The sequence below is a fragment of the Larimichthys crocea genome, chromosome XIII (assembly GCF_000972845.2).
Source record: "Larimichthys crocea isolate SSNF chromosome XIII, L_crocea_2.0, whole genome shotgun sequence".
NCBI lineage: Eukaryota > Metazoa > Chordata > Actinopteri > Sciaenidae > Larimichthys > Larimichthys crocea.
Window position 1 is genome coordinate 45,245,306 of NC_040023.1, and position 20,553 is coordinate 45,265,858.

The 20,553-nt window shown below is 42.2% G+C and overlaps 1 protein-coding gene across 4 annotated transcripts in view; it reads right to left on the reverse strand.

Annotated features, from left to right (window-relative positions):
- The window catches only part of dlgap3 (discs, large (Drosophila) homolog-associated protein 3), a 128,981-nt gene that overhangs the window by 13,614 nt on the left and 94,814 nt on the right, over positions 1-20,553 (reverse strand). For all 4 annotated transcript variants that reach the window (XM_027287054.1, XM_019275464.2, XM_019275465.1 and 1 more), the window contains exons 3-4: positions 6,232-7,412; positions 229-443 (exon numbers count right to left, since the gene is read on the reverse strand). In XM_027287054.1, coding sequence (XP_027142855.1) covers positions 229-443; positions 6,232-7,311 — 1,295 coding nt within the window. In that variant the 5' untranslated portion in view covers positions 7,312-7,412. The remainder of the gene's footprint in view (positions 1-228; positions 444-6,231; positions 7,413-20,553) is intronic.

Here is a 20,553-nt window from a genome sequence, read left to right on the forward strand (position 1 = left end):
AAACAGCAAGGCATTTTTCAGCTATTTTAAATGGTTGATTTTATAAGTAGGATAATTTCCTCACTGGACAGGAAGGGGATGAAAAATTCTAATCTGAAAAGTAGCAAAAGCTGTCAGAGAAGATTTGGCTCTGAAATGTAGTGGAGCAGAACTAGTAGGTAGTACTTTAGTAAATGTATTTCATCACATTCCACTGCTCATGTAAACATTTCCTTTGTGACATATGACCTTTGATCCATGCTGATAGATCTTCTAAAGGCATCCCTCTGGGCGATCAGGGTGGACTTAGGCGAGGCTTTTGGGCTGGCGTCTGAGTCAGCACTATCATCATCACCCATGGCCTTGATGTAGCTGCCGCTCCGCATGCGGCGGCATGGAATCTCCCCTCCGCTGTCGGGTGTAACGCCACCGCCATATCCTCCTCCCCAGTCTTCTGACGGGACCTGAGGCGCATTCACGTAGTCATATGTGAGTATAAAAGTGACAACTACAGTGTACAACCATGTTGATTTGCACATGGTCGAAGTCGGTTTTAGTAAGATTTTCTATAGATGGGTTAACATGAGTTAAAAGTAAGTCTGCATTATTCTACACCAACTTTTTAAGGGAGAAAACATTTAATCACAATGTGAATAGATTAGTATTGAGATATTGAAGATGGCTGTGCTGCACTGTTGGCAGCTTCTTCTCAATATCAGTGATTCAAGTCAAAAGACTTTCTCAAAACAGAAATATATTTCACCAGTGAAAGATATTTCACACCTCGAACAGAAGGATAGTGATGAATCAGACACACAGTCATGGCACACGTGCACCCGGTGTGAAGCCAACACACCAGCTCAGATAGCTAGCATGCTCATGCACACAATGAGAACACACACACACACACACACACCTACACATACGCACACACATGCACATATGCATACATAAGAAATAATGTTAAAGAAAGAGCGAAAGGGACAAAGGGACTTACAGAAAGAGAGAAACTCTGACAGCTGGAGAAACACTGACACAGAGAAGGAAAAACAGCGTAAGCCAGGAGCAGACAGACAGAGAGCGAATAAAGCGATATACAAAAAGACAGATAGACAAGCAGAGTGGACAGACGGACTAAATGCAGGTAGACAGACAAGAAAGGTGACAAAGAGAGACAGACGAGGAACAGAGAAGCTGAGATTTGAGCGGGCGGAAAGTAGGAAGACAGACGAAGGGACAAATGAGAGTGATGATAAACCCAAACGAGAAACTCACACACAGGAACACAATCAAGACAAAACACTAAGGAGGAAAATGACACAGAGAAATGATAAGGAGCAATGAAAGCAAAATATATATTGACAGGTTCCCACTGTGGCCATTATGTAAAATGAATTACTTTTCATTACTCAGAATTCTTTCAATGCTCTTTGCAATGTTACCCCTCTCTGGAAAAATAGCTTAGGATCTAATGCAATCAAATCTAATGCAATGTATTAGACTGAAATATTTCTTGGCATATTCATATGAGACAACCTATTTGTAAAATGTTGTTATAATCCTTTTATTGACCTTAAGATTAGTTTAAATGCCCTGACTTTCCCTGACTGTCTGAAGTACTCCTCATAAATTCAACAATATTCCAAAACATTACGTGATTTGTGGGGAACCTGACCAATGAAAAACAGGACGAGATGCAGCTGTAGTGTGAGAGACAATGAAACACATCACTGTTCCTGTCTCTAAATCTGAATTTGCTAATTTTTAGGGGCTATTTTGGGGTCTGAGGAGTGAAAACACAACATCCGACATGTTTAAAAAAAGCTGTGACAAATGTGTTAGCAAGCAATTACCCTCAAGCATTACATAAACAGCGGTTTGGAGTTGTGAAGAATGTCCAGTATTCACTTTCCTTTTAGCTCAGTTTTATCTTGTTAGCTGTTTAACTTTCTCCACCTCCACCACCTTCTACCTTTGTGGTTTAGTGTTGGACAGGTAGACTGCGGGCAGTTTATCAAAGGCTCTGTTGCTGAAACCAATCTGCTGCAGCTGGAAATGGGTGACCCACCTGTGTCTGTGGGTCGCAAAACCAAAACAACAAGATAGAATAGGCACAAAAGCTCTGCAAAGCTGACTGGAACTGAGTCACTTAGATTTTCTGGGAGGGAATGGGAGCAATGTGTAAGGTTTGGCCAGAATTATGGTTCATGATTGTTTAAACAATCAAATAAATGAACATTATCAACAGAATGTGAAGCGACAGAGAGATATCTATTGAAATTAGCAGGCTAACCCACAAGCTTTAACTTTATTGCAATGCCACGTGTGCCTCAAGAGGTGATGGTGAGTCACTGTATCATTCAGTCTGCCCTGAAGTGGAACAGATCTGCTGCTAGTCTCTAGTGTTGGGAAGTTCGACTCTTTTTACTGACTCAGATCTTTTACTCTCGGACAGTAAATTGAACAAATCTTTTTTTGAGTCATTTCGTTTATGTAGCCCTCTTGTGGGCGTTGTAAAAAAGGCAGCGGTTCTCAAACACTTAACACTGAAGGCAATATGGTTTGCTTCGGCTGACAAAGCATAATAAACAAAATGCCACAAGCAATTCAAACCATATGAAAACCTAGGAAAGCAAATACACACCACAATAAAGTGACTGTATCCTGTATCCTCCCTGCCATTGTTGTTTGACAGCACTACAGTGACTATGTAGCGGTCACGTGACAAATGAACGAGAGGCCGATCCAAGAACAAACATACTGCTTGTCACAGCCTGAGCGGCCTGGCTGTCACGTGACAAATGAACGAGGACCCGAGGACGGACGCACAGTTAAGTGAGTCATGAACTAATAATTTCTATTTCCTGTCCTGCTGAGCTTATGCAGCTGCCTGCCATGTGGCGAGGGAAGGTACTGCATGAAAATTAACGAATCACTCACTGAGACGAATCATCACTCCCGAGTCATAAAAGATTAGTTCGTATTGAACGAATCGTTCACGAACGACACATCACTACTAGCCTCAGCAGCCTGGGGGAGCTGTAGTGAAGAGAGACCTGGGGGCACGCTCGGATCCAGATCCATTTACCCACGGGACGACAGCTCAGAGTTTAGTTTTTAAACTGTTGGAAATAAGAAATGGATTTATCCTCAAACTCTTACTTGTAGTTGATTTCAACTACTGGTTGTACTTTACGCTCAACCAAGTTAGCCAAGTCCTCACTGATCTGAGCTCCATTAGGAAGCCAGCTTCTTAAAAATTGTTTGCTTGACACCTTGCAGACAGACCTAACAAAAATTGCTAAAACAATATGGTTATTTTGGCATGTTTTGAGAACACAGTAAAATCTGTTTATTTTGGGTTCATACTGCTGTATTATTTCACTGTTTCATGCTAAACATAAGATATACATGTTTGAGGATACTGTTTTATCACGTTTGTCCAGCTATAAAGAAGCTTGAACAGTGTCATCTCATCGAGGGTTGGAGGAAGTGCCCCCTGCCCCCTTTAATTAGCATGATGAAGGTAGCTATCAACCTACAATGATTTCATTGTTGTGGAGGACCACTCAGCTGGACATGTAAATATGTGTGTGTGTGTGTGTGTGTGTGGTTACCATTTGATCCCATTTCTTTTCCAGTATTATAAAAGCACCATCAAACAGGAAGCAACAGCAGCTGCTTGTGCTTAATGACCCCTCCATCTTTCAGTTTTTGCAAACGCTGTGAGGTGTGTAGTCTCACACAAGCATGTGACCAAATGAAAACGACTACACACATTGACATCCACACACCTACACGCACACACACACACACACACACACACACACACACACACACACACACACACACACACACACACACACAAGGCCCCAGGGGTTTGGCATCCTGTTGAGTGTGTGTTTTTAAGGTCATCACTTAAAAGATGATTCAGCCTAATCTCCCGATCCCCCTGGCCTTCTCCTATCTCTCCCATTTTCTCATCCTGCTCTTTCTCTCCTCCTCTTGCTTCGCCCTTTGGCTACCATCACCTCCTTTATCTCTTTTCTATCCCTGAGCTTACTTTGCTATCTATCCATCCCTCTACCTTGCTCTTTTCCTCCCATCTTTCTCTCTCTCTTTCTCTCTCCACTGCTGTTTCTATCTTCCATTTCACTCTCGCTTCATATTCTCATTTTTTATCATTTCTTATCTATCAGTCGCAGGCCGAGGGGGGAGGGAGGGGCTCTCAGGGAACTGGGAGCACCGGGTTCTGATGCTGCACATTGTGATTGCTGTTGACACCACGGAAGAAAACCTTGCACATATGTCCCCCTCACCTCCGACCACAATAATTCAGACTTGTGAAGATTCACTTCTTTTTGTTCCTTTTCATTTTCACTTTGAGCCGCTTGACTTTTTCTTGCTTTTGTGAGGAAAACTTGAGTGATGACCCTGTGTGGACTTGTCAGTATAAGCTTGTATAAACATGTTATGCCAGTTGGTAGCTTGGGAGTATGACTGTTTTGTTGCTCTCTGACTGAGAACTGTAATATCTTACATGTGCTACAAAAATAACCCCAAAAAACTTTTTTGTGACTTTAACACGTTGTTTTTTTAATACAAAACATTTGAGGTTCATCAGACCAAGAAACCTGTCGTGTATGAAGATAACTTACATCAATATTTTATGTGCTTACCCTGTCGAGTTATTTATTCTCCTTTTAGCTTTAACAAACACCTGAGGGAAATATCTGTCTCTTTAAGCTGCTAAATTCCACCCCAGCTCGTTGCTAACAGCATCTCTTAATGTCACTGTTAGTATAAAAAGATTTATGGCTGTTTTAAAGCTTAAAGTTGTTGAATGTATGATATTCAGTCTTCACACACTCTGTCTGCAGCAACTTTGCTTCCAACAGTTGGAGTTTGGAGCTGTTGCTTCAATATGGCACCTGTGCTGCTGTTTGTCCTGAGGTCTAGCACTGGTGGACCCGAGCAGGCTCTATATCTGCAGCTCCAGGAAGCTGTCTGCTCTGAAGCCATGGATCAATCTGGCTGACTTCAGCACATCTAAGCAGAGCACAAACACGCCGTCTCCCACCTTCCCACAAAACTGCAAGTGACGCCCGGAGATATGAGAAAAGCTGCAGTGGGGGAAGTTCATTTCGTGTCCTAAGGTGTGAATGTGATGGTAGCCTTAAGGCACAGAGGCAAATTGTGTGGGGTTTGTCCTTTGAAAACACTAACACACACAACCCTGGTCTCTCGGTCTCTTCTATCAGCAGACCTCAGCTGTGTCTAAAGGATGAGAGTTGGAAAAACACCAGGGACTCCTGTGGCTACCTGCTGTTTCCGTAGAAACGCAGCCTGTGTGGCAGCTCTACCTCAGCACAGCTGGAGGTTTGTGCGTATGTGTTTGTGTGTTCATGTGTGTGCTCTTTCGGATGACTTTTCTTCTGTACAGTACAACAGCCATTAGCCTTTTATTTTAGGGAATTCATGTATACCAAATGAGAGAAAGAGAAAATTACATGTGTTAGGTCCGGAGATAGACTGGTGATAGACTCACACTGTTGTGAGTGTACAGTATATATGGGAGATATAATCTCTGTGTGGGTGACAATCACTGTTTCGTGACTCACGCCAAACAACTAAGACAGTCTCTCAGGGGGTTTCTCAGGTGTTGATCAAATAGAGGAGAATGTCAGTGTTCCAGTGATATATGAAACCCATCGATAGGACACACTGTGCTTAGGTATTAATAGCGTAAATTTATTTTCATGGATTTTTGCACTATAGCTTCCATCATGCTTTGAGGAATGCAAACAGGAAATGTTATGTGGCCATGGAGTGAGTTAGCTGTTACCTACATTTTTAGCTTATTATTTTTTTACATTTAGGCAAATCTGCACCATAAAGTCATGCTGTATTGTAACTGTGGATGTACAGAAAACAATCAATTTGATTCATTTTGAGATTTTCAAATCATCAACATCAAGATGGATGTGCCTGCTATCACTGGAAAGACATGAACTCTGGTTGGCTTGTGTTATGACTAAGCTGTGAACGGTTAACCTGCATGAGACTCAGTCCCAGAGCCATTTTTTTCTGTGTAAGAGCACAGCAAAGTGTGGTTTCTTCATGTGGGTACCTCGCAATATTGCTCTTTTTTTTTGCTGCAGGTTGTCAGCACTGAGCGGGCAAGTCACCAACATACAATATTCCCCCTGTACACACACACACACTGGTCGGCATTCAGGCGTACACACACACCTGCAGGTAGTGGAAGCTCCTCTCCTTCATCTTACTCTCCACAGGAACAAGGGCTTTGTCGTAGCCTCCTCCCCTGGTGGAAGGGTACACCTCCCTGGCCTGACTCACTGTCATGGCTGACCAGGTGCTCCTTTTCAGGGAGTGGCCATGGTGGCCATGGTGTCCCCCTCCTTCATTCCCAGCCAGAGCCATTGTGGTGCAGGCCATGCACTCCCCAGGCCCTGGCCCTGGTCCACCACCACCACCACCACGCTCCTTGGGCCTCTTCATGGTGAGCTCCTGGATGGCTGCATCCAGGCTCTCGTGTCCGGTGGGATACCCCCGTCTGCCCCCACTGACCAGAAAGCTGCTGTCACTGTCCAGGTTGTCGTCAGAGCTCCACCAGCCTGCTGTCCTACTGCGGTGGCGTCTGCCTGACTCATGCCGTGAGTCTCCACTCTTGCTACGCTCTCGAGACTTGCTCCTCCTGGTGGAGCGAGGCTGGTGGCCTGAGTAGTGGCCTCCACCATCCTCTCCTCCACTCCTGTGGCCTCCTCCTCTCTCACCACGGTAGTCTCCGCCTCCTCTCGTGCCGTTGTACTCCCGTTTGGATGGTGCCTCCAAGGAATGGGACTTGGCAAAGAGACGCTGGACAGAGTTGACCAGGTGGCGGATACGTGAGGGGCTCTCGCTGCGTTGCTCAGCACCCCCACTAGTGGTGCGCTGGTACTGGAGTGTGTGGAAGCCATCAGGATGAAAGGGCACCTGCTTCTCAAACTGGTCTATCAGATTCGGGGGAATGCGGTGCATCTTTCCTCCATGGCCAGAAGATAGGCACTCCTCGCAGGAGTCAAACGACTGAAGAGATGGGTGCTGGCTGGGGTGTGAGCGCGGGAAGGTTCCCCCTCCAGAGTGGCTATGGGAGTGTGAGTGTGAGTGGGAATGGTGCCTCTCTAGTGCCAGGGCTTCAGCCGGACCTCCTGGAGGGTAATAGTGGCCATCGCTGTGACCCTGGTAGTAATCTCTGCCCGGGCCATCACAGTCCTCAGGCGCGCAGTGGCAGGGGCCTCCTCCGCCACCACCGGAGGAATGCTGGGACATGCTACGGCTGACATGGTACCCTTTCACAGGCGCCGGGGCGTGGTGGGCCGTCCGGGCTGAAAGGGGGCGCTGTGGACGTGACAGGGCTGCACCGGTCTCACCTGGAGGCACAAAAAAAAAGTAACTATTTAGGACTTTTATTTCTGGAGACGGAAGTTAACACACTGTATTGTAAATAAAAATATTCATCTTATCAAATAATTGAATCTTGTGTTCAGTCTCGCAATCAGAACTATTTTACTGTCTCATTACGCAGCATAATCTTGAGCTAATGAGTAGGTGATGCTGATAAGTGCCAATCACTCTTCTGTTCCTTCAGTAGCTGCTGCACTTGATTTGTACTAAGGGCGATAACACACCAAAACATTGCTATAATCCTTAAAGAAAAACATGTCCAGAATGAGTGCAGCTATAAATAACTGATTTGACATTTTTGCGCTGCATATGTCTGTGGTGCAGTGGAGTGTAATTCATGGTAGGGACGTACAAATGAATCACAAGAAAAAGAAATAGACTCTGCAGATTGATGTCCAGACTGTGTTCTCTCCTCTATCAAGAGGTCTGCTAAATTGAAAGTGAAAACAATGTTCTTTTTTTTATACTGATTAACATTTTTATTGATTTTGCACTTCATTTTCTACGCAACCAAAGACAAACAGTGCAATAGTGAGCATTTATCCTACGGGGCTGCAATAAGCGGACACAGACACCTTTCTTCCCTTTCTCATTCATCTCAGAGGCCGCCTGGCTGATAAATCAAGAATATTAGCCTTTCTTTCTACCTCACGGTGTCTCTGCCATTTAGCATATCTGGCTACTCTCTCCCGTTTATCGTTATATTCATCAGCCCAGCGCCGCTTGTTGCCGCCTGTCTCTTTTTCCTCCATCCATGCCCACAGGGAGTCTCTGAGCATTCACATGATTTACAGCTGAGGGAAACAATGCGTTTATTGATCACCTGCGCCCTAATGCGGCGGAGATAGAGTTTGGCGGCAAGCGTCCAAGCGTATTCAAAAACGTCTTGTGCTATCAATTACACAGTGAAGTCACTGTTTGAGTACCATCCGAGAAATAACATGATTCACAATAACTCAGGTGACAGGGCAGAAACCAAGCGTGCTGTTGCCTCGAAAGGAGAAAAGTGCAGAAGAGGATGGGATCTTCTCCACAAAACAAATGCAGGAAATGAAATCAATACACCTCTCCAAGCTGGAGCAAAAAGGTGGCACAATGTAAACCTTATCACCCACACACTCTGGTTGCTGTAAGTAAAAGTAAACACAAGTGAAACAGGATAAAGCCTGTATTTGTATTGGCTTTCTTTCCTGCACATGGATAACAACTGAGATTACATTCCAAATGTGGTAATCATGTATTTTATTGGACTGGCATTAATTGCTGCTGCTGTAATCACATCCTCTATTAACCACGCTCTCCACTAACTATATAATGAATCACGGGCACACAGCCTCTTTATAATGCACACAAGCAATTCCTGTCATTTCTAGATTTGATTAAATTGAGATGAAATTACTCGATGAAAGCCAGAATCGAGTCGCTCGGCTGGATGGGATTCACTGAGCTCCTGCGAGTGCATTTGTGCTCGTGTTTGCCGGCTTTCACACAGAGATGAGAGATAGGGGACAGATGCTGAGATAATCATTAAATAGAGCGTGGCCTGTTTGCCTTGATTGGCTGAATGAGAGCTGCCACCCAGGAAGCTCACCCACATCAAGCCGTGTCATTGGTGTAGCCGTGACGACGGGCTCTCTCAAAGTCAACATCCCACCGTGGACGGATTTCAGACAACTGTGGCACCTGGGTGGACAGACAGGGCCAGGGCACATTTAAACCAGAAGCGCACTGCAGCTGACACGTGTCTCGAGAAAAACACCGGCTCTCAAGTGTCAATCAAATCTCAGACTGCTGAAGTTTCAATATATATGTCCAAAAAATAGTTTGATCCTTTCCGGAAAAACAGATAAATATGCACAAAAACTTAAATATAGTTCATATTTCTTTACACAAAGTATAATCAGTATAATCAGTTTGTTTTTTACAGTTCTTATAACTTGTGATTTATATCCCTGAGTATATCAAATGATTTGGCGGTGATATTTTTTGCAGTGTGCCGTTTGCCCTGTGCATGTGTCCCCTTTTTATGAATAGACAGGCAAAGTGAGCAGCGCAGGCTCTGCCTGGAGGAGTAAATTAAACCATGTTCTGTTTATTATGAAGTCTTTGGCTTTGGAGGAGGCTGCTGGCTAGGAGCTGTCAATCACAGGGACACACACGCACATGCCAAAACATGTGGTTGGGTGTGCACACACACACACACACACACAAAAAAAGTGCAGACAGAGAAGTAAAAGGATAGAGAGGTAGAGGGGACGCAGCCCAGTGCTGGCTATCTCTTTCCTTTACTTCCTTCCCTCTCTATCCATCTCTTCACATCTCTTCTCTCAGTCTCTCCTTCTGACCTATTTCTATCCATTCTCCAGTCATGTCTCTCCCTCCCTACACTCTCCCTTCTTTTTTTTTTTAACTTGTCAATCTGTCTGGCTCCCTGCCTGCCAAATGCTTCTTAGTGTTGAATTAATTACAAAGTTTCCATTCTTCATCTCTTCTTCTTTATTTCTTAGATAATTGAGGTATTACAGTATTATGTACTGATCGTACCATTACTTCCTCGCTACATATTCAAATTAAAATAGAAATACTATACTTTATAATACTATATAAATATGTACTGACATTATTTAATTTGACCCTACCCACAGCTCTCCTTTCTGTACTCAACATCTTTTTATTTTCTCCTCATATTTCTACATACTTCTTTGGACAACTCCTGTCCTCGCTCTCTGTGTAGGCAGAAATATTCAGTTGCAGCTCAGTAGGGAGTTGGAGCTGTACAACATGCTGTCATTGTTTAACACTGCTTGGCATCAACGTGATTGTTACAGAGGCTTCAGTCTGGAGCTGTTTCATTTTAAATATTCATGTGATCATGCCAGCTGCTCTGACCTACTTTTCTAACAGCTGAGTCTGCCTGCTCTCTGCCATCTCTGTGAGTTGTGGGTCAAAGGGCATTACACTGTAAATTCAACTGCTGAAATACCAGAAATGATATTACACATATTTTGCTATATTTGTTCTCACTTACAGGAAATGTTCTCACCTGTCTGAGGGAGAATAGCTAAAAAAAAAAAAATCCATAAAGAGGTATGGTTCTAGCCTTAAAATCACAAAATCCATTTACAAGCAACTTTAAATCTCCCAAAAACCATGCTGTGGCTTTATGAGGCTTTATGTGCTGACTTCCTCCGGTCTTGTTATTACTGTATGGTTGACAGTTAACCAGCCAAGGCTCTAGGAAGTTACTGTAATGTGTCCAGCCAGGAAATAATCCTGGTATATAACCTCCCGTAAAAGTACAACATGCCATTTTTATACTTCTCATTTAACTCTCAGCAAGAAAGCAAATAAGTGTATCAACCAAACTTTCAAACTATTCCTTTAATATATGTATGTATATATGAAATGTCATGAATTACTACTTTCAATAGGGTTTTATTTTGCTTCCAGAATGGGAGACAATAGCAGACAATCATTTGGACGAGGCAGCCACTGTCTTGGCTTTTATTGAAATGGGCTAACACTGCAAGGCAGTGGGTATGTATGAATATGGGCTTTGTTTGACTGCAGATACAATGAACGAAGCTACAGTGTGGTCAGGGGCTGATATGTTGACTCATTTTAGAATAGGAAGAGGTGAACGGCAGAGCCCTCATAGAATTGTTCTCAAACAATAAGAAAGTTTTCATTAGTCTTCTATCTATCCATATGTGCCAGTACAGTAAACTTCAAAGATGCTATTAACTACTGGCGCTCTGCACATCCATAATGGAGAGGGGAACAGACAATAGTAAAATGTATAAATATGGGAATGGAAACAATAGAGGATTGGCTCAGCAGTCTGTTGGCGCGCACTTCCTTCTTTGCCAGCCAGAAAGACATGCATGCTGGGAAACTGGCAGAAGGACCGATTTACTCTTCTCAGCTTTTAGCCATGAATGATCTATTTTCATTTTTCCACTGCCTCGTCTCATGCACACACACACACACACACACACACACACACACACTTATCTGGCAGCCGGGCGACTGCCGTAGCTAACCCATCGGGTTCCAGAAAGAATCAAGGATGATGGAAAAGATGGAACATTTCAAGGGTGACCCGCGGAAAAAGGACCTGTAAAATATGACTACAGCACCAGGTTGCGAGGCCGCAACTCATCAGCTCTGTGCCTATGCAGAGAGAGGTCGACGTAGAAGAAGTGTAAAGAAACATGAAGAAAAGATAATTGCTTAGGGTTTTAAAAAGTGCAAGGCACCTGCTGTCCTGGTACATCCTTTCATATCTACTTAGGATGAATGCATTGTTGATGCAGACGTTTAGGTGGGAATTGGAGCAATAGCAGTTAATATACTAACATGGCTGTGGGTACGCTTCACATATGCCCACATGGCATGCACTCTGGACATAAAAATAGGTGTTGGTGAAGGTGGTTGACAAGTGCTTATGAGGAACAGAGAACAGTGAGCGAGGAGGAAAAGCTAGCAGAAATGCAGCAAGAAAGGCCGAGTGAAAATGCTGGAGTGAGAGGCAGAGAGAGTGTGAGAGCGAATGTGTGAGAAGAGAGATGATGGCCACAGCACAGGGGAAATATGCTCCCATCATAAGGGCAAAATTGAAGAGTGCCTAGGGGGCAATTCCTCTATCTTGCTTTTCTAGTCTCCTCCTCCTCTTGCCCTGTTTTTCCAGCGCTCATCCTTCCCATATGATTTTGCACAGCCTGCGTTTTTCTTCCACTTCCACTCCTCCTCGCCGCTCACTCATTCTTTCAAGCAAACACACTATAGCAGAAACAACTGTCCAAAAAGTCCGACCCCTTCGGTTTACATGCAGGGTCAACATTTTCTTTAAATCCCTTTTTTTTAAAAAACTTGAGTTTGAGTTGAAGTTTAATTCTTGGAACTTTATTTTTCCATGAGTGATTCTGTGTGCGGTGGCGCCACACAATACGGACAAAAACAAACATTCAAGCTAATTTGAAACACATTTAAAGTGAATAAAGCAGATCCAATAGACCATCATACTTTCAAAGTAACATAATCTTTGGCAAACTGATGCAAGTAGCAGCTATGAAAACATCACGTACTTCAACCTAAATAAGAAAATAGTAGTAGTAAATTGGTAGAAACCAACACTGACTGTTGATAAGAGACCAACACCAATATCAGAGTCAAACCTCCTGCAACTTCACACTATTTCCATCTTTGCTTTGTAGTATATTCGGTGGTGATGCAGTTGAAGATGTTTGAAGAGAAAGTCCGCCGACACTGTCTTAGTTGTATAACAAGTTTATTACAACAAGTTCAGCATCGTAGCAAGTAAAACATTACTTGGAGAGCTCCTGGCCGAATGATGAGAGACTCTCCTGATCTATGCGTTACAAACCCTTATATACGGTGGAGGTTATACAATACAATACATGCAGTCTAAATAACCAATAGTATAAATCAGTGTAAGATAGGGACAGAAGAAAAGAGAGGCCCCTCTCCCAGGATGCCCCAACAATTTGCTCTTAACCTTTGACTTGAAATCTCTCCCTTAACCACGTCAAAGGAAACACACACACAGGAAAAAACACTGTATAGGACTTGAGATACCCTTTCTTACATGACTCTCTTACCATATTTTACAACACAATCATCAACACTCCTGACAGCTCTTTGGTTCTTTGGTACCCCTATCCAAATATCCATCAGGATGGACCAAAATAACAGCTAGCAGGCCAAACAATTATCTTGATGTAAAGCATATATATATATGTAATAGTACAAGCATTAGGATATAACTATGCATCTATGTGCAGACACCTCAGCGTCTCCAACGTAATAGTCATTATTTACCAGCACTAGAAGTGGCTGGTCAGGAGAATGGGTCATTTTTAAAAGTGTCTTACCAAATCACCACCTGGTGTGATTTTAAGTTTCTCAGTGACTGTGTAGGTGAAATGTACATCTAAATGTCTACATCACCACTTTTTTAGGACTTGAACCTACTCAACACTGTGTTGTTTATGTCGGTTTTTGTTCCGTGTATATATTTCAAATACAAATACATTATCACAGAGATGCAGAGCAAACCCGTCCTGTTTTCCTGACAAAGGAAACTTATCACTCACATTTCAGGACACAATACACAGTATATATTGAATTGAAATGGATTATGTCAAAATGTTCTCCTTTTTCAACAGCCTCCATCTCCAGCCAACATATGCCAACACATTTATCATACAAGCTGTATGTTTACGCCACTGAAAACAGCCTGAGAAGGCCTCTGACTGTGACTTAATGAGAAGGAAAATACCAACACCACTTAGCAGAGTGCTGCTCACTTGTAATTGGCCTGCATTTTTCCTCTCTACCTCGGATTACATGAGAGGACATTGCCGGAGGTAAACAGAGATCAAAGGCAATGAGAGAATAGCATAACAGGCTCATTCAGAGAGTCAGTCATTAGACATTAGGCCTTAACCTCCAGCATGAGAGCGCTCATCCTTCCACACACACTCAGTCACATACACTGTACTACTCCTGCTATTAAAAGCATGCGCTCTTTCCCTCCTTCTTCCTTTTTCGTGCTTCATGTCTGCCATTTCTTGCTCCTCTCCTTTTTTGTATCCTTTATTCCTTCTCCTCCTTCCCACGTCTGTGTCCTCTCTCCCGAGCTCTCACCTTCATAACTTGTAACTTTTTCCCCCTTCTCTGTCCACCCTCGGCTTCCTCTTTCTGCCACTCTCTGAACGTGTCACATCTCTTTTTCTTTCTCCCAGTCTCTTGTGTTATGTTGTAATACAAAACTCTCCTGACAGAAAATCAAAGGTAGATGCAGAAACCACGGCTCAAAGGAGAATCAAGACACACATGCACATACAGGCCCGCGAGCGCCCAATTCACCACAGTAAGCAATGTCTATTACAGTTATAATACTATACCATTTACCGTCAGCATTTCTTAGCAATACCCATTCAATGTATAATTCAGTAATTATCTCTCTGTATAGTAGTCATCATTGTTTGTGGCAGAATCTGTCATTCGTGTGCTGGATTAACACACCCATGAGGGATTGACAGGGGAACACTGCTAACCCGACGTGTCACATTAAAAGCATTCAACTGGCGAAAAGTTTTTTTTGTCTTTCATTGTGATTGTGTGGTTAACTGACAGTGATCGTTCATCAAAAAAGAAAAGAGGAGATCCACCAAACATGACATGAGAGTAATGGAACAAGAGCGAGCAATGACAGTGACTTTGTTAGATGAAGAGTTCCAGCAACAGCCTGCACATCTCCGACTTCCCATCTGAAATTATGAGGTTTTTCCATTTGGGTAGGACTGGATTGCATTTTTGCATTTGTTTAGTTTGCTAATTGAACTGTTTAATTGGCATGCACGCTAGAAAATAAAAGGTCAAGAATTAACTTTCATTTTCAGCTATGCCAAATGTCTGTAAACTGGCAGAAGGACTGATTTGCTCTTCTTAGTTTACAGCCACAAATGATTCATTTTTTCGCTGACGTTCTGTCTTATACGCAGACACACACAAACACGCACAAACATCTATTGCTGCCAAGTAACAATCTTTGTCTCAACTTTGCCAATATGGACAGGATGCAACTTTTCATAAAATATAGAAAATTGAAACTCCTTCGACAATAACTGGGCAAAATCCTAAGAAAATGCTGAGGAAAACCGCAGGACATGAAAATGGACTTATGGACATACTTTAGTAGTACTGTTTCCAAGGTGAAGAATGGACAATTTAAAAACAAAAATACCTCCTGCAGAAACTCTGATGAAGTTCTGTATCCAGTGTTTGACTGACATGTGATCACCAGGGGAGGAAAAATCACAGCAAGATGTATGAAATCAGAAAAAAAAAGTAACTCACAAACTAACATCATGGAGTGTGACGGATCACTCCGGCTGTAAATCACAACCTTAATAGTTAGTAGATGGATTTTCTGGACGCAGTCACTTGAAACTCCTCCAAAGGCTGCACACATACAGTACATGGATACTGGCTGCAGCTGTGTCCACAGATGCAAATCACAGACAGGCAGTGGGATGGACACACACGCACACTTATAACCAGCTGACTCTGGTGTTGCTAGGTTACTTGGTGAACTAGGTTACTACATGTAGAACATCTTTGCATAAATCTCACATGGGTGTTCATATGCCTTGAGAGAGAGAGAGAGAGAGAGAGAGTATAGTTGTCTGTTGGGATCAGTAATTGTGATCAACCTCAGCTCATCTTCCAAGGGTGCAACCATGTCAGCAATAATACCACAAGATTAGGATTTATTTGTGTGTGTTTAGTTGAATATGTTGGAAATACAAATGTAAGCATGTTTGAAATGCAAATGAAGTATACATGCAAAATGTATATGTGAAATTTGCATATTGTATGTGTGTGTGTGGTCGCTCATGCTAGTGCTTTGATGTAGGATTGCCGTGTACAGTAGCTTTGAGGGCAGAGCCAATAGAGAGGTGGACCAACTCCTTTCCTTTCCTTTCCTTTCCTTTCCTTTCCTTTCCTTTCCTTTCCTTTCCTTTCCTTTCCTGATAAGATGATTAACTGTATGGGTAGATTACCAAACCACGCAAAGATACCATAACGCAGAAGAAGCCGCTCTACATGGACCTTCAACACAACTTTGTTGTCTTTGTGGATGTCCACCTGCACTATGGCTTGGTCACTGATGACAACTAGTGTTAAGTATGAGGAGCTGCATTAATGTGGGCCTACCTCTTTTCTTCCCTTTCCTTTCCTCTGTATTTCCTACTTCTTATTATGCCCATCACATTTTTCCCTCCTTCCAGTCTCCCTTTCCTCACTTTCCTGCAACTCCTTATTAGAGCCAGCCGATACAAATGCCAAAACTGCAGCATTCAGTGTGGAGGACTGTAATATTGAACAGATGGAGGAGCGTTAATAACAGTTAATCTCATTAAGGTGCAAAAGATATAGTTTAGCATAAACAGGTTTTATCTAAACGACGTTTGGTCGGTTTACATCAATTCAGTTTAAAAGGCAGGCTCAGTGTCCGCTGTGCCACATGCTGCATGAATCAATAGCCGGGAGGATTTTACACATGCTCACACACAGGAAGAAAACAACACTCAAGGCAACCTACAGATACACACCGAAAGATGAAGATCGTCTCGTGCTGAGAGTCCTGAGTGTTCTGTCACTCCTGGCAATATGGGACACAGCTGTGCAATAGGTGAGGAGTGACAGGCACTGAAAATATTGTGTTTTGTGGTGTGTGTGCATGTGTGTACTCCTGCTGGCTGTGCTTGTAACACTAGCTTTTAACCCCATCCAGATATAAGCACCCATCAAACATGACAATAACACACACACACACACACACACACACACACACACACACACACTTGCTATAGACTTGTGCTATTCTATAGAAATTGAATTTATTGTTGCTTGGTCACTAAAGTATACGACAACATGACAATATATTTTCTAGCCGAAATGTAATATCTGTGTTGCTTTGACTTGAGATTTTGACGTGGACTGAAATATTTAAAGACCACTCTTGATGTCATCATATAGTATTTTGTCTCAGGAAAAAAAATACAATGTGTTTACGCCGTATGTTTTCTGCATAGTGACGTTAACGCCGCAAGAACATTGTGTATGACTGTCATTTACAAGCCTCTAAAATGTTCAAGAATTACTTGAGATGAGCGATGTATGTAATTTCATTAATGCGTCGCTTCACCGTGCTGCACCGGCAGACAAAAGTCATCTATTTCACTTAGTACTGAATTTATCATTGCCGCACCGTAGCTGGCTCTCGTTATTACTGTACTCTTTTGTGTCAAGTGTGTGTCAGAGAAAGGAAGGGGGGGGGGCAAAGGAATAAAAAGGAATACCTTGAATTCATCCTAAGGTTGAAGCCATATGCCACATGAATGTATAATTCTGTTCGCTCAATTCATATTCAGCACAGAGCTCCACACACTTCTATTAGCCTAATATTATCCAAATCAAATTAACTGAGGGTAATTTCATTTCTGTAATAGATACTATCTAATAGGATATGCACACTGCCATGTAGCATTACAACCAATGTTCCTTCAAACAGCACTGACGATAGCTGACATTTAGTCGTGCTGTTTAAAATCACAGACACATTTGAAATTGATAAATTGGTGTTTTGGTTTACAACCGCCTACAAACTCAACACAGTTGAAGTCAGCAGTGTTATAAATGGAAAGGTCTTCTCATTCATTCCAGTCAGCATTCATAGTAAAGAATCAATGAGAATCGCTCGCAGAAAACGAGGAAGAGAGGGAGAGATAAAAGAACGAGAGAGTGACATTCAGGAGTCATTCACGGAGGATGCAGACAAAAGAACAAGTATCGCAAAGGAGGAGAAGTGAAGAAGTACTCTGCTATTGTTCCCGGCCTCATTATGAAGCACAAAATCGGTGCAATCTAACCAGACAAAACAATGAGACCACACAAGAGTGAGAATGAAAAGAAAAAGGGAAAACAGGAGATAATGAAGACTTCATTAATCAGCGCTGATGCCAGCCCTCATTTATCATGCCATTGTTGAAACCAATACAAATTCCACCGCTGAGATGTCCTTAAAAATGCCTGATTGCAGAAACTTTTCCACTTGCTGTCACACTGACATAATCTGAAGAATTGCACAGACATTCACCAGAGAATCAAGAAATGTTTACACACTCACACAGCAGCTGAAATTTACAGGTGGTATGTACGTTAGATTTCCAATCAATGCAATGGAGTAGAACAGGAAGATTTGAATGCAGGAGTGAAGGGAATGACAGTGTGTCCCTGCTGTTAGTAGCTCACTGTGCCTTTTTTTTTTTTATATAGCAATGAAAACTGCCGGTTCAATAAAATGTTAGTGAGATAAAATTGTCAGACACAATGAAAATGAATCTGCAGATCTAATAAAATTGTCAAAGAAAAGATCAAGGAAAGCAGCAGGTTTTATAATGGGTTATGTGGCATGAATAATGCAAGAAAGCTCTTTTTGGTTTTGGGTGGGGCAACTACTGTAAAAGCAATATAGGGAGTCAAAGATGATTCTTATGCAGCGATATAGTGATTTGTAAAAAAACAAAACAACAACTCACTGAGATACTTTCAAAGTTTGGTCATTGTGCTAAAACCAAGACATACAGATGCTACAATCTAAGCTTTGGCCTTCTTTAAAAGTTACCCAGTGAACCGCTAAACAGTGTTTTTCAAAAATACATGCCATTTTCAAAAAAGGACACCTGCATTGTGTCAATTACTTTGACATATTCTGTGCTGGTGGCTTGTATCATGTCTTGACAGTGACAGGTACATCGACAGGACTGTGTTATCTCTATCCACCCGAGTAGTGCTGATCAGTAGAAACTATACGGTTAGAAACTCTAGTTTGTTTCCTTTTCAGGGTACAATACGCTGAGTTTTATGGGCTCAGAACGTGTTGTAAGCAATACGGTGAAGCTTCATTGTTAAGTTTTAGCAGGTTTTACATGTGTACTCCACGTGTAAGAAAATCGGATTATATCAGCATGTGAATAAACACACCATCAAAGGACATATTCACATTTTTTCAAGTCTAGAGTTATTGGGCACAGTATTTGTTCCCAGTGGCTGCTTCCTGTCGCTCTGTACAAAAGTGTATTCAAAAGTTAATATGAGGCTTCAGCAGTCTGACTCAGTCAAATCAAGTGGCTTCCAAATCTTTGTGTTACTAAAGCTCAGCCTGAAATATCGGAAGATACACACTTGGTTTATCTAACTCAGACTAGTAAAGCCTTGTGTGAGCTCTGGTTAAACTTTGGAATACAATATTGGACAAGGATTGTGGACTTAAGGATTGCATGAAGAAAAGGAAAGCAGAGTCCTATTAGTTACACATATTTATGTCTTTCCTGTAAACAGTCAGCTGTGTACATATATATATATATATATATATATATATGTTCCTATCTGTACATCATAGTTTAATGTTTGTGTTTACCTGTCAAGGTTGTCCTTGTTTTAGCTCTATTCATGTCTATATCTGTATATGCAGATTGAAAGCAATGTGAAAATGGAGTCAAATACTTTGCATGTGTACAATAGCCAATAGCGAAGATGCAGTACATCCCTATGTATGCTATGCTATGCATTGAGGATAGTGCAATGAGCTAGTGTCAGCGTCTACCTCCCAGTGAACATGGTCGGCCCTAGGACTGAATAAAACCTCAAAAACCAGTGATGGTCAGTCAGACAGGGGATACAGGCGCTTACTGAGGTGGTTTTCTTTACGAATTTGGCTCCTGGATCCAGTTTCACCAATATCACTGAATAGAGTTATAAAGTTGTGCTTTTGGGCAGTAATCAGTGATTCCCAGCAATAGATTGCATGCAGCCCTCAGAATCCCTCTTAGCTCTCCCTTCCAGTGCTGTCATAAGAGATAAAGTGGTTCGTTAAATGCAAAAATTAGTAGGGTGTTTTTTTTTCTCTAATTATGGGTCAAGCTCCAAAAACACTGGATCCTACACTTATCATTATGCAGCTCAAAAATCTCCCATGCTGATAAATATCCATGTCATTGTCTCCATGCCCAAAATGAGATGGAGCTCCATTAAAATGTGACCGTGCAAGTCTTTTCTTTTCCTGACTTGAATGAAATCAGCTCGCTAGGTCAAGGGTTTACAGATATCAAAGCAGTGGATACCATATTTAGAATCAAAAGATTCTAATTGATAAATACTAATTAACTCAGGAAAAATGGGCTGAGAGTAATAATGAAATTATAGCTGCATGCTCACTTGATAAATGAGGTCTGTTGCTGCTTTCCTAAGAAGTCTCTGTTCTTGTAGAGCCTACTTCAGATCCACAGATAATCAGGATCATAGAAGTAGTGGAGTGGAGAGGAAACTCTAATGAGTGCTAATGAGGAGAGAACTCATGGAAACAGCCACTTGATTACCTGTCTGACTCACAGTAATGGAAGACAATGCACCCATGATTAGTGTGTTTCCAACAGTAAATTTGCAGTGTGTATGCCAGTGTATGCAATGTGCTGCATCATTCTGTCTTTTCACCAGCCCTGTCTGCGTGTTTGT